Below are 16,733 nucleotides of genomic sequence, written 5' to 3'. Positions count from 1 at the left end.
TTCCTACATTTCCTCTTGTATGCCCCTAAACCGCTTCAGCTGGCTTCTTGGATGCTTGCATCTGAATGACAATAATCTCATGCCTGCTAGAAAGCCTCCAGACTATATAAAGTCCGTCCTATGCTTGAAATTCTGTAATTCGCTGTAAAGAAATACAACAGCAATATGAACTTCGTTGATAAATTCGATCAATTAAAAGCCTGTTACTCCATCGACCGAAAATCCCAAAAGTGGTGGCACTGATTTTTTTTTCATTTCTTGGATTGCTGCGTTATCAATAGCTATATAGCTTACAAAGAGCTTCTGATTAACAGACCTCATTTGGATGAGTTGACATTGAAGGACTTTCGCCGCTTAATTTAACAGGGGCTGTTAGCACCTTGCTACGTAAACAAGCAAGCTCCAGGAAGTTCCGCGATCAGCAATGGATCAAGCCCAAGATCTCCTGTACCAGTTGCTATAAAACGGTATAAGCCTAGCGTGCCTGCTGAAATCCGTCATGAGAGTAATCGACACCAACCGCTTAGAGGCACACCTAGAAGATGCGCCTTTTGCATTACCAAAAGCGTCCCTGTCCGCACAGTATGGCAATGCAGAACATGCCACGTTCCACTTTGCCTCCGAAAAGGAAAGACATGTTTTTCAGATTTTCACAAGAAATAATTGTTTGTAAATTTATTACCAAATTTTGTATTGTCTTTTTTCTAAAAATAAATAAAAAAGTGAAGTAATTGAGTGCATTAGTTTTAATAAATTTTTGTACCCTTCAGTCATGGTGGTTACTGGTGGTGACCACCTTGTTTCTCAAAAACCTAACGGTAAATATTTTTTTTTGCATTCGTGTGTTACTTGTATTCTATATTCACCAATTAACAACAAAAAATAAATTTTGTATGTCGCAGTAAAGAGTTAAAACGAGCATACAAATGAATACTTTTCGGAGGTCCTCAACAGTTTTCCTTGTATTATGTATAAAAAATGGCATTACACTAATGTGTGTATGTACATATGTATATAGAGCAATTATTAAGTTGCCATATCCACTCATAGTCATTTGAACATTTAGTCATTACAAAAGACAAAAGCGTGCAATTAAACTGGTTTCTTTTCTATTCTTCTTGCAGAATAAACATCAAAATTAAAAATTTTTATTTTCTACTAGCGTACCCTCGCCCGCTTCGCTAGGCGAAAAATTCAATGATTTGCTGAAAGAGAATAAAATTAATACGAAACAATGCAAATTCTTTGATACAATTTCATTCGAACTTTATTGTAACACTTTTTGGTAGACAACGCTTTTGGTTTTTCTATCTTTCGCGTAAATAAATAATGACGATGGTGAGCAAGCTACATACAATTGTCCATGAGAAAAAATTGGGTATTCTAAATTAATACCGCACATTTGTAGAGACTGTCCTTGCGCCTTATTAATTGTCATAGCGAAGGCAAGGCGAATAGGGAATCAGTGGAATTCTGGGTATCAAAACGTCTTCTCCTTTGTACCAGGTATTTGATCTAAAATAGCTGAATTTATATCATTGACGTCCTTATTTTTCCCAGCTAAAATTGCTCTTTCGCTGAGTCAATCATGGTTTTTGTAATGTTGAACTATGTTTGGAAATACACTCTGTATCAATGCCTCTTTAGACTGTGCAAAAGTGCAGAAATTGTTAGGCAATGTTATCATTCCTGTTGTTTTTGAAAAAAGGTTTATTTTTTTTGGTTAAAAAGTGTTTTTTGAAGTTTTGAAAAACACTTCGCTCTAACAAATTTCTTCTCAGTTAATTGCTGAAAATTAAATATTTTGAAAAAACTATTTTTTTTTAATTTAACGTTTTGAAAAAATTTCATACTTTTGTAAAAGTTTAAATTGATTTGTTAAAAAAGATTTTTTTCCGCTTTGAAAAACACCCCCTCGAAAAAATGTATTCTCTATTAATAATGGAATATGAAATGCTTTGAAAACACCATTTTTTTTTTAAATTTTGTTTGGTTTTCAGAAAATTTTGTTTTGAAAAAATTTCATACCCTTGAAAAAGTTTTATTTTATTTTATTTGTTTAAAATTTTGAAATTTTTTTTTTGTAATTTTAGAAAAACACCTCTTCGAAGAAATTTCTTTTATCTTTTTGAGGAAAATTTGGTTTTGAAAAAATTTCATGCTTTCGAAATTTTTTTAATTTACTTTATTTCTTCTTTTGAAAACAATTTTTTTATAATTTTCGAAAAACACACCTTTGAAAAAATGTTTTCTATGTGTCATAGTGGTATTCCATTAACTTTTAGGATTATAGTCAAATACTTACAAATATGTACGCTTTCACAAATAGCAACAATAAACAAATTTCCTCAAAACCAAAAAATTTACTTTTTTTCTAAAAAAATACTAAACAAACAACGTAATAAATTTAGAATTTTGTGTTCACTTGTGTTAACGAAAAGCAGTATTGTTTTTATTGTATTAACTGAAAACCAAAATGTTGCAAAAAATCAAAACAAAACTAAATTATTTTTTTGTGTTCATTTGGTCCATATGTCCCATAAAAAGTTGATATGGTAAATAATATGCAGGGTCTGATACACGCAAATTTCCATTGACCATTATAGTGACAAAATTATCGATCACCAATTCCAACAGGATTTCAAAATCAGAGTTGGAATGAGTTATTGTGTGGTGTACTTCTGAAAAATGAGAAATAAACAAAATAAATCTAAAAATTCGAATTTTAACTTTATCTTGTGTATGTTCTTATTACCTTTGAATTTTTCCAATGAAGCACCATTCATTTTAAATTTTCCAAGAATTTTTTTTTATCATTTCGCGTTTCTTTCCTTTTTCATTCGATTCCAACATTTGTTCATAGCCGAAAACATCGTTTGCAAACGCATTCATTTCCATATAGAATTGGTCAAAGAAAGCATTGCTCAATTGAATTGAAACATTATTTTCATAAATACTTAGGACCTTAACTAATGCCCCTTGGTACATACCTAACGCAGATATTCATCGCGACCTTGGCATCGATACTATTGATGAAACAATACAAAGCGCTAGCAGAAGACACATAAATAGACTATTAACGCATACAAATCCTATGATGAGAAGACTACCAAATAAAGAAAAATCTACCCAAAGTCGGCTTAACCGTCAAATACCAACAGATCTTGCAAAATCCTTGTAATCAATTGTCAACTAATCGTATATGTCATTGTTTGTTAAGGGGGAAGTCTACTGTGACAAGGGAAAAAAACAGGCTTATTTTCCGGATTTTATTTCTAACAAAATATTGCTCGTACATAAAATCTATTTAAACTCTTATCTTTATTATATATTTAAGTTTTTGAAAAAAAAATTTTAAGTCAAAATATTCAAAATGGCCGCTGTGGCACTTCTGCAAGCGCAGGTCCGCTTTTCTTAGGTGCCTAAACGGTGTACATGAAATCTTACGTTTCGGTGATCTAAAACAAAAAAAACAAAATATTGTTATCATATACATAGTATTGACTCTCGTCTGACGTAGGATAATGTCGATAAAAAATTTTGGCGTTGAAAAAAAAATTCTTGAAATTTTTTTCTTTTTTTTTGCCTAAAATTGATGTTACTATTGTTTATAACAATTTAACAAGTAACGATATCAAAAAAATCCTATGTCAGACGAGAGACACTATTACAGAGAATATATAATTAAATTTTTAAGCTGATTCATTTATCAGAACTCGAGATATCGTGTACACCGTATACAAAAACTTAGTTTCGAGAAAAATGCGTTTAAAGTTTCATGTGCCGCAGGTACGCGCTTTGGAGCGCTTCGGGAAAAGGTCGAAATTTCAACGAAGAAAAATTTAGCCAGCTGTAACACATATTGTACCTTATTTAAGAGGGTTCAAAGTATTTTTTAAGCTAATAAAAAAAAATCGATTTTTTGAAAAATTCACAGTAGACTTCCCCCTTAACCACTTGTTTTTAAATATATGTATGTATATATTTCTTCTAAATGAGCTTGGGGGCATTGGCCCTTCAATATCACTCTCATTCCATCTTTTTGTGAATCAAATTACTTATTGTCTAACGACAGGTGTAATATTTTATGGAAGAAATAAAAAAAAAAAAATTTTCATTCGAATCATTTGAAAATTTCTGTATTCGACTCTTTAATTATAACACGACACAAATCGTTTCACAATAACGAAAAATTCAAAAAAAGTTGTACACATAAAATGAATGTCGATTCGAAACTTACTACAATCTAAGAATCGAGCAAGTTTTGTTTTGTATAATATTTTGATTTTTTCTTTTTTTATATGAAGAAAATATTTAAAAAAAACATTTTTTTTTTGCTAAAAACCTTCCCATAGTGGATCCCTATAATATGAAAAAAAGAACGAATAAAATTGGCCTCGTTTCGGCCCAAAAAATTGCGTACAAACGAACATCATTTCATTTTTATATATATAGATTACTTTTTATTTTTTTTTTTCAGTTTACTTTTACTAAATTTTTTTTTTCTTTTTATTGCACTCAAGCCTATAAATAAACCGAATTCTCAAAAAAATTTACGGTAATGTGTGAAATACTTGAATCACTCTGCTTTAAAAAAATTATTGGGAGGTTGAATTAGTTTTAAAGGTGACACACAGATGGCGCTATTTATCACTTTATCGCGTTGGCAATACTGAATATATATTCATGACAAAGCCTCATCCCTAGGCTTTGTTTATCAGTATCTGTCATTTCGCTGAAGTATAAACAACGCAGTGTTTTCGTGCTCCGAGTATGTCAACTTTCGTGCCGTCGAAACGCAATTTGCGGGAAGCTTTGCTTTTCTGCTTCAATTTGAAAAAAAATACAGCCCAAGCCCGTCAATTGCTGCAGGAGGCCTACCCAGACCATACTCCGTCGATTTCAACATGTGAGTACTGGTTTCGACGATTCAAAAGTGGTGATTTTCACACCGAAGACAAGGAGCGTCTTGGCCAGCCCAAAAAGTTCGAGGACGCGGAATTGGGGGAATTGGTAAACGAGGACTCGTGCCAAACCCAAGAAGAGCTTGCTGAATCATTGGGCATTGATAAATCAACCGTTTGCAAGCGTATAAAAGCGATGGGAATGATCCAAAAGCAAGGACATTGGGTCCCGTACGAGTTGAAGCTGCGCGACGTCGAACGGCGATTTTTTACGTGCGAATTGCTGATCGAGCGACAAAAGCGGAAGGGTTTTTTGCATCGGGTGGTGACTGGCGACGAAAAATGGATCCACTACGATAACCCAAAACGCAAAAAATCATGGGGTTTGCCCGGCCACGCATCAACGTCGACGGCCAAGCAGAATATTCACGGCAAGAAAATCATGCTCTGCATTTGGTGGGATCAGGTCGTATATTTTGAGCTGCTCCAACCGGGCGAAACAATCACGGGGGATCGTTACCGACTGCAATTGATGCGTTTAAACCGGACATTGAAAGAAAAACGGCCGGAAACGGTAAAAAGGCACGACAAGGTTATTTTGCAACATGACAACGCTCGGCCGCATGTTGCTCACCCTGTCAAAAAATACCTTGGAACGCTTGGCTGGGAAGTGTTACCCCACCCGTCGTATAGTCCAGACATAGCTCCCTCCGATTATCATTTGTTCCGGCATATGAGCCTCGATTTGGCGGACCAGCGGTTCTCCTCGTACGAGGCTACCAAAATATGGGTTGAGTCATGGAAAGCCAAGCAGCGGCCAGAATTTTGGAGAAACGGCATCCGCAAATTGCCCGAAAGATGGGCGAAAGTTGTAGCTAGCGATGGCCAATACTTCGAATAAAATATTTTGTTCCGTTTTTTCACAATAAAGCCCCAAATCTTCGAAAAAACCTTTAAAACTAATTCAACCTCCCAATAGTTTTAAAAGTTCATAATTTATGTAAAGTCTTATTTCAACATCGATTAGCAATTTTATTTTTATAACAAATAAGTTTATAAATATAGCAAAATTTCACTTTCTAAAATTACTAAATTTATATCTCCAATTCAAACGTTCTTCAATTTGGTTCCAAAGCGGTGCCAAGTATTGTTGACCGTCACGCTTGAGCTTCTGATGCAAAACTTCCACCAGAATGCAAAAGCAACTAGTGGCAATACCCGAAATATAGATCCACCAAATGTAATACAGATCGCGAAATTGTAGCGCCTTATAACCGAGTGGTTCTACAAAATCTTCCAGGCTAAGCTTTCCCGCCTCGACCATTTCGAATAGGCTCATCGCTGTCCAATGATTCCAGAAACCATACGCCTGCATATCCAACAAATAGGCATTGAACGAAGCCAATAAAGTCTGCCTATGAAACTGCACCTCCTCTGAGACACGAAATAGGCGTTGTGAGAAGTGAAGTTGCTGGCGTGCAACCATTGCCCAGATTTCCGAATGAGCGAATTGTGTGTTAAGACTCTTACGTAGCGCATAGAAATCACGCAACTCGGGTATGATGAGGAAAATGTCTCTGTAGGTACGCATGAAGGCCTTGGACATGAACTTTTCCAGCAACTCAAATTCCTCCAGAGGTATAGCAATTTGTATGCCACGCATCTTGAGATCGTCGTAAGTGTTGGTTTGTTCACCGGATGGTGGACGACTAAAGAAACCATTGAGTTGCGCGCTATAAACGGTACTCCAAATGATACCCTGCAGAAAGATTAGAAAGTAGAGCAGATAAAATTTGTAGTTGCGTTCTTTACGCAATTGAAAGGAGAGTCCAATGACGCCACGAAATATTTTATCGTTGAAGAACACCTCGTTGTAAGAAAACTTGCCGGGCCTGCGCACACTATGAGCTTCATTGGTAATCCAAGTGGAGAGTTTTTTCTTAAATGCTTAAACTTAGAAGCTTAGCTTAGTAAGAAAATTCAGAGAAGACTCAGGAGTGTAAAGGGCGCGCTTTAATGGTGTCACAATGGAATTACTGTATTCAAGCCTAAGTTCGTCAAATGACAGCCACTCAACCAAAACTAATCTATCCTAGTATTGAATGAGCTATGAATGAGCTATGAAACTGCATTCCCAGAATTAATTTTTTTTATTGGACATTTTGATGAAGCGGTTGATAATCAACTAAGTTATAGGGCTTTAAGTACGCAAAGGTGCGATAATCCGATTTTTTTTTTAATAACTATAAGGCAAGGTTTTGGAGGTGTTTGTCATATTTAATTTCTTGTGTAATTCGATTTGATGAAAATCGATTATAAAAAATGTAACATCACTCCCGAAATATATTTCGGTGCCGCAAAGTGTCGTGTACCAAACGCTTAATTTCTTATTACTACATCAAACACCTCCTTTTTCAAATATGGTAGCTAAACATAGGGAAATATAGGCAATTATTTTTATTTGCTATTCGCCCTCTGCTTCGTTAAACAAAGTGGAATACTTTTCCAATTTATTGAACGAACTATCAAGGACCTGTCTAAATAAGTTTCTTTAGTATAACGAATGCCTTCCGTCCTTTCATGAGGCTCTAATAGTTGCATGATGCCAGATCAGATCTATACATATACATATATGCGGTCCGTATATACATACATATACTCACCTCGCTCCCATGATGTACATGGAAGCCCAATATTTTATAGCAAATTATTTTCACTCATTTCTATTTGCATTTTTTTATTTTGTTTACTACATTTTGCATACATAGTAGATTCTACAGCAATTTTACTTACAAACATTGAATTACAGTGCATTGATATTAGGTATAACGTCCTTATAAATATGAGAGATACTGTCTTTATTTATTGTTTCTGTTCAATTGAACATTTCCCTTATGAGTGAATGTCCACTTTGAAATGACGAAGGTTACATCTAACTCTAAAGTCATTTCCTCCCGTTTCGAACTCTCCTCTTCAATCTCCTCAGCTCGCCTACAGCCTTCTTTTGCGTCCTTTTGTAATACCAAACCTCGGCGCAAAATACCAAAACGGATAAGCTCACGCCAAAGCCGTACATCCACCACAACCAGTGGAAATGTTCCAAGTCCAATGGTTCATATACAGCGGGCTTCACTATAGTTCTATTAATTATTTTCGCCATCAGCAAGTCATCATAGATCTGACGGATCCACAACTCAGTGAGTCCTACACTTTGTGCCTGATGGATCATATTGTTGATCGCTTCCTTATAAATGGAGTGTTCTTGCAAAGGTATTGACAGTAGAAGATTTTTTATCACATAGATTTTTTCGCTCACATAGAAGAGTGGTCGTGGTAAATACGACTGATGTGTTGACATTGCCTTCCACAATGGGTCACCTAGTGTATAACCAAATCGTGTATCCAAAGATGAACGCTGATGTTGCAGTAGCTCGAGCGATGGTTCAATTATGAATTTGTTTTCCATGGTTCCGACGTATTTCGGATTGATAAAAAAAGCCAGAGTGCGATATAGTTTTTCACTTGCTTTAATTTTTATTTCTGAATTTATAAACTCCTCGAACGTTGTTAGACGGGAGTACTTATGTGGATTGCTGGTTAAATACGAGTTAAGGCCCGCAGTTATATAGGTGCTAATGAAGATGCCACTGAGCAAGAGAAAAATGTAAATAAAACGTTTTGTGAATTTCGTCTTAAGGTGAACGACCGAGCACGAGGGCTGTCCAATTATACTACGGAGCACAACATTGGTGAATATCCAAATGAAGAAACGTAAACTGTTTGTTGGAGAACGTCGCCGCCAAAGCAAACCTTCCAATGTAAGAACGAATGAGAAGGTGAGGAGTAGTAACAGGAGAAATAGTCCCAACACAGAATTGAGCAGGAATAAAAGTACTTCGCTGTCGGGTACTAGGGGAGGTAAAGGCAGCATAATAATCCAATCAATTGACAGCAAAGGTGCTGAAGTATCAACACCAGCTGTCTTTAAGCTTGAACTTGCGATTCCAGTCACTATGTCAGCAGTATCATTCTCTAATAACGCTAACATATTTGGTACTGGCGTCAAATTATCAATCACCGAATAGGTTAGTGTACCATTGTTTCGTTTAGCGAATTCACGCAAAAGTTTTGCCACAATCCCAGTAACCTGAAAATTACCAAACCGGTCACGCCACACAATAATCCATGGTTCAACACTCTCGGGAATAAAACGTATGGCGACACCCTTCATGTCTCTGATGCGATCGGGAAAGCAATCCTCCTTCATTGTTTTACTTTGGACATGGAACTGAGGAAAGTAGCTAAAAGTATAGAAGTGTCCATCGTCCACGTAGTCTCTGTAAATGCTGATCACGTTCAATAAGCGCATTTGGGCGCAGTATTCGAAAAGTAGTTGTTGCTGTTGTTGAAGTTCTTCACGGTTTTTTATCCATTCAGTCTTGTACTCGGTATCCCAGATGAAGAGAATGCGGATATTGCGTTTATTTTTGAGACAACCGACCATCGCCTCCAATGAATCCGACACAAATCTATTCGGTAAACAACGAATCACTAGGATTTTATCATTGGAGTGGCTGGGCGTGTGCGAGCAAGAGCTGTTTGCTTGCAGTAGCCTAACAGTGCCATAAGCGCTGAGAATTCGAATGGAATCGTCACAGAGACAACTCTGACTTGAGTCGTGGGCGTTGATAATGAGAAATGAGTAGATTTCTCGCTCCAATTGAATTTTGTTTATAATTTGGCTGATGTTGATGCTCGAAGTGTTTGCGAGGTGCCAGTTGCTTGAGAAGTGAGCCACCGACAGTGGAGAGTTGAGGAGAAGTATTGCACTGCTTATTAGCAACATTTTGCCGCAGACTCGTACTTTACTCTTTAAGAAGGCTGCTAAGACTATTTTGCTTCTTCATATAATTTTACTACCGAAATCCGAAAGCAGGAACATTAGTAGCTAATATGTGAATGACCTAAAATGCCGGAATCTATGTACATAAAATTACCGTTGTGCAAGATTTTATCATGCTGAAAATGATCGTAATTGAAGTGTCGTCAAATATGTTACGGAAGGAAACATTTTCAATCAACCAAGAATTTTATTGGCTTGAGTATTTATTTGGGTGTTGATGAATGGCTTGAAGCAGTCACTGATTGATGAGTCTTATGAAGGGCAAATTAGAAATTTCATTAAGCGTTCATGTAGAGTAGAGCTGACGTGATTCGATTGCCATTAGTGAGCACTTAAATAGATTTAAGTAGCAACTTGCCGATGCGCTAGAGGCTTCAAACTGCTCAAGACAGAGCTTCAATTATATATTTACGTTCATCGAGTCTTCGTAAAGATGTAGACGGTTTCAGTTTTATACTTATTTTTTGTTGGGGGTCGATATCAGCCTGACCCTTGCATAGTCATGTCAGCGTGTGTGTATTTCATTGTACTCCACACCTTTCTAATATCGCCTTGGACATTTTCTCCCGGTTCGATATATGAAAGTAATCCGTCGATTTCCTTTCCTAGACGCTCTACCAGTTCGAATAGTGTGCCAGGCTTTGGGGTCATTGCCAGAGGGGCCGGAGCGCCTTTATCCGAGTTTGGTGTCGCTTTCTGCTGTGGCTGTTAGGTAACGTCCTTGTTGAGACGGGATCTCAGTGTCCCCACTATGTCATCGAGCTCATTACTCGACTGAATTGTCATTCTGTTTGTACGGCATTGACCCGCTGCAAGAGTTCAGTTGTTACTGTTTCTTGAAAGGGGAACCTTCTTGTAACGGTGCTCGGCGTAAAGGCTTCTTCAGCTTCGGTATTCATTTAGCTTACATTGCTTATCATTTCGTCCAGTGTTCAGAGCCAGATTTCATACCGAAACTTATGGGGATCCATCTCAACTCAACCTACGTAGTCACCAAAGACTACACCCTGTGAGTGTTTTGTGAGATCTGCCAGGTTTGAATAGGGCTGAGTAGCTTTCTCATATTACAGAGCTACACTGTTCGAGCCGCTTCCAATCCAGTATGTCATAATCAGAATCTTACTAGTATCAATCCTGATGACCCGCGGGCTGCGCTAACATGTTGTGATCTGCCTCTCCGTATGTGGAGAACTCTCTCCGACGCACCGATGGAAATCTAGATCATGGTGAGAGCGATCGACAGGCTAGTGGAGATTTTGACCGCAGCTTGGGTCCTTGAAAGCTTCTCTCTTTTTAGAATGCTCCCTTAGAAGGAAAAACCGTCCTGGTGGACAATTGAGCTCTTCAAACTTAGGGTTTAGTGCCAACGCCTATTTAGTAGGGCTAAAAGGGTTAAGTCTTCCTCAGGGAAGGGAGCTTTATAAGATAAAGCTAGGAACCTATAAGTCCGAAATTAGGAAGGCTAAGAGGGTCTCTTGGAGAAGCTTCTGAGAAAGTATGGAGGTCTTTCATGAGTCTTCAAGGTTCATATGAGTTTCACTCTCTTTGGGTACTTGAGAGACGAATCGGGATGTTGGGCGATGAGAAGCGATGAGAGGCGAGGAGTCGTTCTCTGATGAATCCAACATCTTGTAACATCAGCTTGGGAAGCGCACCAATAACTTTTCGCATCCATGACTGTTTGCTGGTTAAGCACATAAGAGGCGAAAATCCTCGGGGGCGTTTGTCGCATACCCAACATACTCAGCAAAATCTGCTCTGCATATAATTGTGAAATGTATGGAGAAGCCCCTTTATCAGAAGAAATTCGTAGTGGACAACTTCCTCAGCATTGAGGTGGCTTTTAATAATCTCCTCCCTGAGGCCCTCACCAAGTCTCTGGATAAACTGGGGATCAGAGCCGAGGTTTATCTACAGAGTGCTTAGCGACAGAATGGTCGCAGCTGAGTGGGGTGACATCTCTTTCCGCCGACAGATAAGTAAGGGCACTCTGCAAGGCAGAGTTCTCTCACCAGATCTCTGGGTTGTCATTGTCAATGACTTGCTGAATGGTTTCGGAGAAGGGGTTGCAGGTTGATTGCTTATGCGGATGATGTGGCACTAATTGTTAGTGGCAAGTGTGTGAATACTCTTTAAGATATGATGCAGGTATGTATATCTCAACGCAGAGCGGTTTGTCGGTAAATCCTCTCAAGATGGAACTCATCTTTTTTATCGGGAAATATAAAATATCCAGACATCTACTCCCCTCAATAGGGGCGCTCCGTTGGTGCTTTCTGACAAGGTGAAATACCTCGGTTTAAACCTTGACAGAAGACTAACATGGAAGCCCAGCATTGAGGAAAGGATAAGGAATGCAACAGTAGCTTTGTATGGATCGAAAGGCGCTATTGGAAAAAGATGGGGTCACTCGCCTAAAATTGTGACTCTTGACTCTATGATACCATAATAAAACCAAATCTGCTGCATGGTCAGTTTCGAATGTTTGCATATGCATGTGTGCGTATTTTTTGCTGTTTTTTGTGAATATTTTACAATGTAAAATTTGTTGAGCGCTGCCTATAAAAACTATTATTATATTATTTTTAGTTAGTCGCGCAGAAAATACAATTATAGATTTCAAGCAATTAGTGCAGAATATGAGAACATAATTAACTGGGTTTTTTTATTCCTTGATTAATGAACAGCTTCATTTAAAGTCAATTAAACTAGCGCTGTCACTGACAGATGTTAAGTCGCACGCTAATCAACGGCTGGGTAGGACTTGCAACCACATAAATATTACCCCAAAAACTGACATCTTAATTAGTTCTGAAATATTCGGCTACAAGAAATGTCGTATCTACTCTTATTGGTGCTGCTTCTTCTGCTCAACACCAGCGGCTCGGCGCATTTACAACGCATCCAAGACATGGCAGTGGATGATCCGTTTGTCGATGCACTACGTCGAATTTACGAAGAGGATCCCTTTGATACACTTTTTCTATTACAAACAGCGAATAAAAGTTGTCTACCTATTGACAAACTGTGGAAGCACTTAAAAATACCATTGATACCCGTCTCTGGCTATCAGGCATCGGAAGACAAGCTAAAGGACCGTTTCAACAGTAACATTCTGACAGTAATTTGCTTGCAAGAACAGATCACTCTCAAGGTACTCAGCATTATGGCCGTCAACTTACAAGACAGACGCCAGACTCGCATTATTTAACGCATCGCAGTCGCAAAACCCTCGCCCGCGCTTCTAAATACCTTACGGAACTACTTGGAAGTTCAGCTTATGTCGATTGTGATTGCGATCTTCAATGATTTCTACACAGAATCACTGATATATCGATATTACCCATTTCCCAGTGGACGTTGGATGCCCGAGCTTTTGAGTAAAACGCAGAGCTACTTTCCTTGTCATTACACTAATCTGCAAGGAAAAACTTTCATTACTCTGCCGGGACAAACTGAGCCACGTACTATGATTTATGAAGACGCCTCAGGTCAACAACATTTGAGTGGCTACATTGGCCGTCTGATGATCGCCTTTGCGGAAAAGTACAATGCCACATTCCAATATTTACATCCAGTCACACCAGGTGCCGGTCTACATTTGAGCGTTCTGAGTGATTATGTCATGCAAGGTATTTTGGACATAGCAATCACTTTAAGCCCATCATCTTTTGATGTGCAGACCACCTATCCGTATATGTCGTATACCTTGGAGTCGATTGAATGGTTTATTGTATTGCCATGTCCGCAACCGCTTGAGTATTCGAAAATATACTTGATGGTCGTCACGACCCAAGTCATCACAATTTTAGCGATTTTGGGTTTCCTCTTCTCAATTCTGGACAATTTTATGAAGCATAAATTGTGCAAAAAGTCAAGTGACTTCAATTTGGTCAATGTATTAGTTAATGAAAATATCTTTCGTGGCATATTTGGTCTTTCCCTACTCATACGGAAACGTCCAATGCTTTCAATGAAAATACTTTACACTTTTCTCTTTCTACTCGGCCTCTTCGTTAGCAGCCTGTATTCAGTTTACTTCCAATCGGTGCTCATGAGCCCTCCACTGAAGCCGAGAATTCTTACATTCGATGATATGCGACGCGCCAATTTCAAAGTCATGCTCAACCGCAATGAAATCGGACTTGTCCAAAAAACTATGGGACCTGCTTTCAATAAAACATTCAAGGATATATTACAACTAGAAGATACCAAAACATTTAAGCGTCATCGTGGTGAGTACGACACAACATATGGCTATAGTATGCCGGAATCAATTTGGCCCATTTTCGAGTTACAACAACAAAAATTCGAAAAAAAAGTATTCTGTTTGGCTCCAACGTTAAAAATTTCTGACCATATATTGATGAGCATACCCTTAGCTGAGAATTCATACCTAATGGAGCCTTTGAACAAGATGATACTTCGAGTAATCGAAAGAGGTCTTTTGGAGCAATGGCGCACAATGCCTTTCATGGATATGTGGGCAACTGCAAAATTATCGCTCAAGGACAATAGTAGCATCGAGCACTTTCACGATATTCGTGTGGAAGATATAAAGTTGCCGTGCTGCTTACTACTCTGTGGACTGGGTGTGAGCAGTGTTGTTTTTATTATGGAAATTTGTGTATTCGAATTGAGAAAGAGGAGGAAGCATGAGGAATAAGGATGAGAGAAAAGTTGAGTTGCAATTTGATTCATGTGAGTGAGGGAGTTGGCCATTGAAATTCATTTGAGAGATAAGGTAAATATTATGAGTATTTCTATTATGTAAATACTTATAACGGGTGATCAATTAAGAGGAGTTTTTTCATTTGCGTTTTTTTTACAGATCGCGCGCGAGTTGTGGCAAACTGTCATCGTGGATTTGTTGAACAGCGTTTGGCATTTCATCATGGAAAGACTCACACCGCAACAACGTCTACAAATTGTTGAACTGTATTATGAAAATCAGTGTTCTGTGACAAATGTTTTTCGTGCGCTTAGACCGCATTATGGGCAACATAATCGGCCTGCCTTAAACACTATTCGACATAGCATCAACAAATTTGAATCCGAATATTCATTGGTGGATAATTCTCGACCGAATAGACCACGTCCAGCAAGAATCATTGAGAATATAGCGGCAGTAGCAGAGAGTATACGTAAAAACCGCGATGAATCGATTCGGCACCGTTCTCAGCAACTTGGACTGTCGTATGGAACAACTTGGTCAATTTTACGGAAGGATCTTCATTTAAAAGCATACAAAATACAGCTCGTACAAGAACTAAAGCCAAATGACCTTCCTGCACGTCACCGTTTTGCTGATTGGGCTCTTGAAAAGATTGAAGAAGATCCGCTGTTTTCGAGCAAAATTTTGTTCAGCGATGAGGCGCATTTCTGGCTCAATGGTTACGTCAATAAGCAAAATTGCCGTATTTGGGATGAAGAGCAACCAGAACAGGTTCAAGAGCTACCTTTACACCCAGAGAAAACAACGGTCTGGTGTGGTTTATGGGCTGGTGGAATCATCGGTCCATATTTTTTCAAAAATGATGATGGCCGCAACGTAACTGTGAATGGTGCTCGCTACCGTACCATGATATCGGACTTTTTGCTACCTGAAATTGAATCTAATGATCTGTACGACATTTGGTTTCAACAAGACGGAGCCACTTGCCATACAGCTCGTGAAACAATGACTTTATTGATAAGCCATTTCGGAGAGCAGCTGATTTCACGTTTAGGACCTGTGAGTTGGCCACCAAGATCTTGTGATATCACACCTTTGGACTTTTTTCTTTGGGGATTCGTGAAGTCCAAGGTCTATGCTGATAAACCAGCTACGATTGAAGCTCTGGAAGCCAACATTACGCGTGTTATTCACGACATACCAGTCGAAATGCTCGAACGAGTGATTGAAAATTGGACCTTCAGAATGGACCACCTTAAGCGTAGTTGCGGCCAATGTTTGAATGAAGTCATATTCAAAAAGTAAATGTCAAAGAATGTCCTTTCAAATGATAAATAAAGGTTTTGAACATAATTTACATTTTTGTTTTTTTTTTAACTATTGAAAAAAGCACCTCATGATTGATCACCCGTTACAAATAATAATAAATGAGAATACAAAAATGTAATATTTCCATTTTAGGCAAACTACGCCTTTTGTTCAATTCAACGATTTAGCCACAATCACTTACTTAGAAGAGTTCGGACGAAGGAGGCCCTTATATACCCGGCTTGCTTCTTATTTTCTAAAATTTCATTGTGGCGTTAATACTTATGAGAAATGTCATATCTTTGGTGTGTGTTTTTCATGTGTCTAAAAAAATACTACCCAATTTGCTTCATATTTGCATAGGCGACAAGAAAGGAATGAAATTCTGAATGGGAGCCAATTGATTCGGTAATTTTTACTTTTAAGATTTATGCTCTAAAATAGTTTACTTTACTTAACGAAGCAACTTTGAGGTTCTTCAAAAAAAAAATGTTTTTTTTCTATTTTTGCATCGTTTTAGTTTTGCAAAATATTTATAGTTCTTAACATAAAAAATATATTTTTCCCCTAAAAGAGGCAGTCAGCAAATTTGTCCTAATTTTTGTTTTATGTATTTTCCAAGAGACATATTTGAGGAAAAAATAAAAACAAGCATACAAGGAAAATCCTATTTAAATTATAAGTGTGAAGGTTTATAAGTATGTGGGTTTGTCAGGATTAAAAACATGCCCCTTTTAAGACACTTGATAAATTCAATTAAATAGTGCAATGCAGGTGTCTAACGAAAAATGGTTTAATTTCGAAAATATTTTTGTAGAGGGTTGCCACTTGTTTGAAAATTAAATTCAATAAAAAGTAATAAAATAAACTGAATAAACAGTATGGGAGGTTTAAAACAAGGAAGGAGGTTTGAAAACTCGTAACTTAGTATATATTTTTGAAA

The 16,733-nt window shown here is 37.8% G+C and overlaps 1 protein-coding gene across 1 annotated transcript; it reads left to right on the top strand.

Moving 5' to 3' along the window:
- Positions 1–13,087: 13,087 nt before the first annotated feature.
- On the top strand, positions 13,088–14,473 carry LOC129243611 (uncharacterized). Its single transcript, XM_054880761.1, has one exon. The coding sequence runs from the start codon at positions 13,088–13,090 to the stop codon at positions 14,471–14,473; it is 1,386 nt and encodes a 461-aa protein (XP_054736736.1).
- The last annotated feature ends 2,260 nt before the right edge of the window (positions 14,474–16,733 follow it).

The sequence above is a fragment of the Anastrepha obliqua genome, chromosome 4 (genome assembly GCF_027943255.1).
Source record: "Anastrepha obliqua isolate idAnaObli1 chromosome 4, idAnaObli1_1.0, whole genome shotgun sequence".
In the NCBI taxonomy this organism is placed as follows: Eukaryota; Metazoa; Arthropoda; class Insecta; order Diptera; family Tephritidae; genus Anastrepha; species Anastrepha obliqua.
The sequence above is the reverse complement of the archived record's forward strand: the minus strand, read 5'-3'. Positions and strand labels throughout refer to the sequence as shown.